The sequence below is a fragment of the Primulina tabacum genome, chromosome 6, assembly GCF_025594145.1.
Source record: "Primulina tabacum isolate GXHZ01 chromosome 6, ASM2559414v2, whole genome shotgun sequence".
Classification (NCBI taxonomy): domain Eukaryota; kingdom Viridiplantae; phylum Streptophyta; class Magnoliopsida; order Lamiales; family Gesneriaceae; genus Primulina; species Primulina tabacum.
The window spans coordinates 38,161,384-38,167,383 of NC_134555.1; the positions used below are offsets into that span (position 1 = coordinate 38,161,384).

At 36.8% G+C, this 6,000-nt stretch overlaps 1 protein-coding gene across 3 annotated transcripts; it reads left to right on the forward strand.

The window, feature by feature from the left end:
• Window positions 1-2,382: 2,382 nt before the first annotated feature.
• LOC142549376 (uncharacterized) lies at window positions 2,383-5,671 on the forward strand. Of its 3 annotated transcripts, none has more exons than XM_075658297.1 (2): window positions 2,383-2,937; window positions 5,068-5,671. In XM_075658297.1, the coding sequence occupies exons 1-2, from the start codon at window positions 2,668-2,670 to the stop codon at window positions 5,623-5,625; spliced, it is 828 nt and encodes a 275-aa protein (XP_075514412.1). In that variant the 5' UTR covers window positions 2,383-2,667; the 3' UTR covers window positions 5,626-5,671. The 3 variants fall into 3 exon arrangements, with proteins under 3 accessions (XP_075514412.1, XP_075514413.1, XP_075514414.1); XM_075658298.1 differs by lacking the exon at window positions 2,383-2,937 and adding an exon at window positions 2,955-3,229; XM_075658299.1 differs by lacking the exon at window positions 2,383-2,937 and adding an exon at window positions 2,955-3,128.
• Window positions 5,672-6,000: the final 329 nt, after the last annotated feature.

A 6,000-nucleotide genomic window follows, 5' to 3' on the forward strand; every position in this document is an offset into this window, starting at 1 on the left:
TCCGGAATGTAGATTGTTTTGATCGCAATAATGCTGTCCTTAAAGAAATATTGCCCCACTATATTGCTGCTGGTAAATGGCAATTTCCTTCCAGGAAAAATTCAAAACAAAGAATAAAATATATAGACAGCAATATCTATATATTTTCCCAAGACAGATTAGAGAAAATGAATGATATATTTTTTGTGTTTCAATTAAGAAGATGAAGTTGTATTTATAAAGTAGAATCACCTCATTCGAAATGGTGTGACTTTTCAAATAGACACCTTTATGAATATTGAATAGACAAGCACCTTTCATTTGAATTGTTTATGAATGGAAACTAACCCCATTGGAAAATTTCCACCGAGTCATTCAAAAGGTGCAATGATTCATTCCATTACAGGCACAATTCATTATTTTAATTACAAAGTAATTAAAATAATAATTCCTAATTAATTCTTATTTTAGTGCCCAAGTGCTAATTTTTGTCTTTGACTATTAAATATATTGTGGAGAATTTTCCTCCACACTAGTCAATACTCAAATACAAATTATTTGATGTATTTCTACTTACAAGAATTTCACTCTCCTCTTGCATTCAATAGTTATCACTAACTATTTCCAACAGTAAATGATCGCATGAATGAATTGCTTTGTGCTCCTTTTTCTGGTGAAGAGGTTCGGAAGGCAGTGTTTGATATGCACCCCTCTAAGGCACCAGGTCCTGATGGGTTTATTGCTTTGTTCTATCAGAAATTATGGCCGATCATCGGACAAGATACTATACATGCCGCATTATCAATTCTCAACAATCAAAAAGATCTGACTGAGTGGAATGATACGCTCATTACACTAATACCAAAGGTGAAAGAGCCAAGGTCGTTGAAGGATTTCAGGCCTATCAGTCTGTAACACTTGCTATAAAATAGTGGCTCGAGCTATCACTAACCGGCTGAGACCTGTTCTTGATCAGACTATTGATTCATTCCAGAGTGCTTTTATTCCTAAAGATTGATTATGGATAATGTGATTGTGAGATTTGAATGTATGCATTGGATTAGCAATCATCGGAAAGCCAAAACGGGATATACAGCCCTGAAATTGGGTATGAGCAAAGCGTATGATAGGGTTGAGTGGAACTTCTTATGCCAAATGATGCTGAAATTGGGTTTTTCGGAGAGTTGGGTTCAACTAATCATGAGGTGTGTCACTTCAATATCTTATTCGGTGAGGATCAACGGCTCTGTCTTTGGCACTATTCATCCTCAGAGGGGTTTACGGCAGGGGGATCCTCTTTCTCCATATCTCTTTGTTATTTGTGCTCAGGGGCTATCATATCTATTTACAAGAGCAGTGGGAAACCGAATATTCCGAGGAGTAAAAGTCTTGAATTCCAGTCCTATCATTTCACATCTATTTTTTGCGGACGATAGCCTTATATTTTTTAGGGCTACTAGGGTGGATGGATTGGGTGTTCGGAGTTGTATCCAAAAATATGAGAAAGCTTCGGGACATGCTGTTAACTTTGAGAAATCTGGAATTACTGTAAGCCCTAGTACATCTAATCAAGAGATGGCAAAAATTGCAAGGGTATTTGATGTTCCAGTGGTTCAAGGACATTATCTATATCTTGGATTACAACATTCTCTATGCGCAACAAAAGACTGCAGTTTGGGTACCTGAGGGAGAGAATGGCCAGGAAAATAAAATGTTGGTCTGCGAAGCTCTTTTCTATGGGTGGTAGGGAGGTGCTAATAAAATCTGTCCTACAATCGATCCTTTCCTACGCTATGTCATGTTTCAAATTGTCACTTAATTTGTGTCATGAACTGGAACAAATGTGTGTCAAATTCTGGTGGCAAGATAAAGAAGGGAAAAAAGGGATGCACTGGATGAGCTGGGACATATTATGCAAACCAAAAGATGTGGGTGGTATGGGCTTCAGACGAATGTCGCCATTTAACAAAGCATTGGTAGCTAAACATGTGTGGAGGATTATTCAATCACTAGACTCTTTGATGTCAAGAGTTCTTAAGGCTCGGTATTTCCAAAAAAAAAAGGTACTAACTCGAGTCGACCCTCAAACCCACTAGATCGTATGTCCTTGTGGCCGATTCCATAGGCATTATGCACTGCAGCCAACAACGTATCCCGGTCTGATCTGAACTCGTGTATGCTTGGGGAAATCTTGGGATGGATCGCTCGTCTTTTCATTAGTATATTTTAGCATATGATTTTTAATACTTGGATATTTCATTCGAGTCTTGATACCTCGATTTAGCTACAATATATATATATATATATATATATATATATATATATATTATCAAAACACAAAAAATAACGTATCTTTTAAATGTCTGTTGATACATGTTCACAATATGAATTATGTGCGCAAAGTCGTGAGATTTCCCATCATGCCAGTCGTAATCGGCATCGGAAAGAAAAAACAGAGAGAGACACCGTGTCTCGTTTCCTGTGAGGTTTGATCGTTTATATCCAAAAAAAAAGGGAAAAAAATACATTGTCCTTTTCCCCGAGTAGAGATTCAGTTCTCGTTGTCTATAAATTAATGTATATTTTATATTTTATGCCTGCCACGAATTTACCATCGTCCCCTGTGAATACAGCCGTTATATCAGTTCGGATTCATGCTTGGTGTAGCTATATTATTGATGGTGCCACATGTCCGGATGGAGTAGCAAAATGATAGGCGAAGAACAGGTGAAGAATCTCCTTTACTCTATTGTAAAGTGGGAAATAATTGCTGCCGGAAAGGTGGATGAATTGGCTATGGACGAGAATATAATGGAATTCGTGCTGGTCCCTTTAGGCATGGGGGTGCTGTTGACGTATCATTTTTGGCTTCTTTACAATATAATACGTAATCCCAGAAGAACTGTGATCGGGCTTAATGCTGAAAGTCGCCACAAATGGGTCTTCTGCTTGATGGCTGTATATTTTCTTCACTCTTATCTATCTTTTGAGTGTGTGTGTCGGTGTTTGGGCTTTTTCTGTTGTTGGGTTGCAAATTAATAATGATGTTTCATTGTTTGTGGGCCGCAAATTTGAACTTGGAAGTCATCAGATGCTGTAGTGTTTGATCTTTGTTGCTTGATGTTTTACAGCAACGCCGTGTTCTTGAGGTGCCAAATTTGATCAATCGTGATAATTACTTTGCTGGAATTCTTGGTGTTTGTCAAATTTCCTTGTTCCTCTCTCAGTTTGTGGTGTGAGCTTGATAAAGGTTTAGCATTGATTTCAGTTTCAAGCTTTCCAAATAGTTGTGTAGTTATAAGGGGATAAAGTTTTCTTATGGGACCGCTGTTTTTATTCATTGTTTATCACGAAATTCTAATGCTGCTGCTATCAGGTCAGCAGGGCAACTAGTATCACTTGCTGTGCTATCATCAAAGAATCAAGCTTAACACAGTAGATGGCCTTGTGTATATAGAGTGGAATGGGAGTATATGTAAGGCAAATTTAAATTAGTTACGACTTCCAGAGTTGAACTTTTGAGCATGATAATTGGGTTTTGATAGAGGACTTTCTTCTTGTTGCAGATATGCTTAAAATTTCTCTCTTCTTTGTTGACCAATAAATGTGATGTTTCACACAAATGATCACAGGTTTTTTATGGCATTTGAAGCCATACTCTAGAAAGAAATCTAGAAAATTTAGGCCACAAAAGATTGCTGCCAGGTTAAGAGCTCCAGTTTAGATAAGATGATTGATTATTCTTGGGACTCTCTGGACAAGGAATGATCTTTTTAACCTGGATATAATGTATCTTACATGTGGTCTTTTGGAATGCTAAACTAGTCGTACCATAGTTATGCATAGCCACATCAGCGAAGGGAAAATTTTTTAATGCTTGGCATAGCACTTTCCCATACATGATCTTGAGTCGTGGATATTAATTATGGATCTAAGTGTCTACTCCAGTTTCTTCAAATGTTAAGATGCAAGTACCTAGTTCCTGTGAATGACTCTGTGCCAAACCGTAGGTTGTGTCCGTTCCTACTAGAGATATCGAACTTTCACCTCGTGATAAGACATCAAGAAGATACGCATGTATGGATAATCAGATTGTCCAAATGTGTGTGTTTGTACCCGCATATAAAGATTGTACTTATCAATCAAGTTTTTCCTTTTCATATGGCCCTGTTTTTGCCTTCTGAAGATATTAGAATTGCTTTCTAGACTAGTTAGTCCTTAATGCTCCTCTCAGATGTATCAATCAGTTGGTGTTTTCAAACAGTTCAGGTGCTAGATGCTGAGAAGCTCATTCTAAAAGTTGAATGTTTGAGGATGTTTATGAAATTTGAAAATATTGTATCTAGATTCATTCCCATGGGCTTTGCCTACTGACCGTCAGTGAGTTGTACAAAGTTTCTTGTTTAAAGTGAAATAGGGGATTATTTTAGTGTGATGTTAAACTCTTATAAGAATCTCAGTTCCTACATTAAAAAAATGATTGAAAGAGTTGTTATTTTTATTAGTAAAATGCTATAATATTTATAGAGTGCTTATTCAAGCAGCGAAAATGTGATTTTGCATTAGATTGATCTTTGCATATTTATGTTACCTCAGCAAATATGTGTATCAATTTAATCCTTATATACAGAAGTATCAAGCAATAACTTCTGCAAATCATCTGTTACCTTCAATTCATATCAAAAACTTATCTTATCAAACCTTATAATCAAAGGGAAAGAAAGCTGGAGTGAATCATAAGAAGTGCTTCAAATGATTGTATGAGCTCTATTGAAATGTTACGCGTGATTCTACAAAATTGACTCCAAAAAATAGTTATGTCGCAAGAGCAAGAAGTTGTGTTATTTCCATGGGTTGCTGCTATCTTCCTTTAAAATGAGTGCTAGCCTGGTTTTGAAATAGAAAAGTGGAAGTATCATTTTTTTGAGTGATACTCTTTCACCCAACTTTTGTTGCATTTTTTTATTCAAACATAAAGTTTTCTTTTTCTTCACTTTATCTAGCTACTCAAGTCGATTATTTTTTGTGCTTGAGATGTAAAGGTGTGCTGATATCAAACCAGAGTTAACTTGTGCACTAAATTTTCAGGATCCACTCAAAAATGGCGTTTTGGCAGTTCAAACACTGCGCAACAATATAATGGCGTCGACCCTTTTGGCGACGACGGCCATCACTCTCAGCTCATTGATCAGTGTGTATGTCAGCAACAAATCAACCTCTTCTCTAGAGTCGATACATGGAAACAGCTCTTCCATAATGTCTTCTGTCAAGTTCTCCGCTATATTAGTGTGCTTTCTTTTTGCATTTTTTTGCAACGTGCAGTCTATAAGGTACTATGCCCATGTTAGCTTTCTGGTCTCCGTGCCCTCGGCGTCTACAGACAGTAAAGATTCTATCGAATATGTCGAAATGAACTTGAACAAAGGTTCTTTCTTTTGGTCACTTGGACTCCGAGCATTTTACTTGTCGTTCCCTCTCTTTCTCTGGGTTTTCGGGCCTGTACCTATGTTCGTTTGCTGCTGCGTGATGTCTCTTCTTCTCTATTTTCTGGACACTACCACAAAATTTACGAGGAATCTGTATACACACTCTGTTAGGGAGGATACGAACGGTGAAGATGTGGAGTCTGCTGTTTTTCGGACATGAATACATTTTTGACTATGTTTTGTATGATATTTCCATTTTTAATTTGTCGCGTTGATTATATTGTCTCATGTGTTATGTTGTATGATCACTAGGATAACTCAGTAGCAAACTTGTTCACAAAAGTGTTGCCAAATTATTGAGGTGTTTGTGAGTAAGCTTACAAATTTTCACATTATGAATCGTCGAAATTACGTGGTATGGTTCAACAACTACCTTTGTCGACTTATTTGGTCCCACTCGTTATCAATGAGATCAGGGGTCACTTACAGGAGGAAAAAATTATAAAGTACACAGCAAAAATATATATTCATGTCAAAATTATTAAAAATTAAAAATTAGGAGCGTGCTTAAACAAGTTTTAGTTTTTTAAAAAAA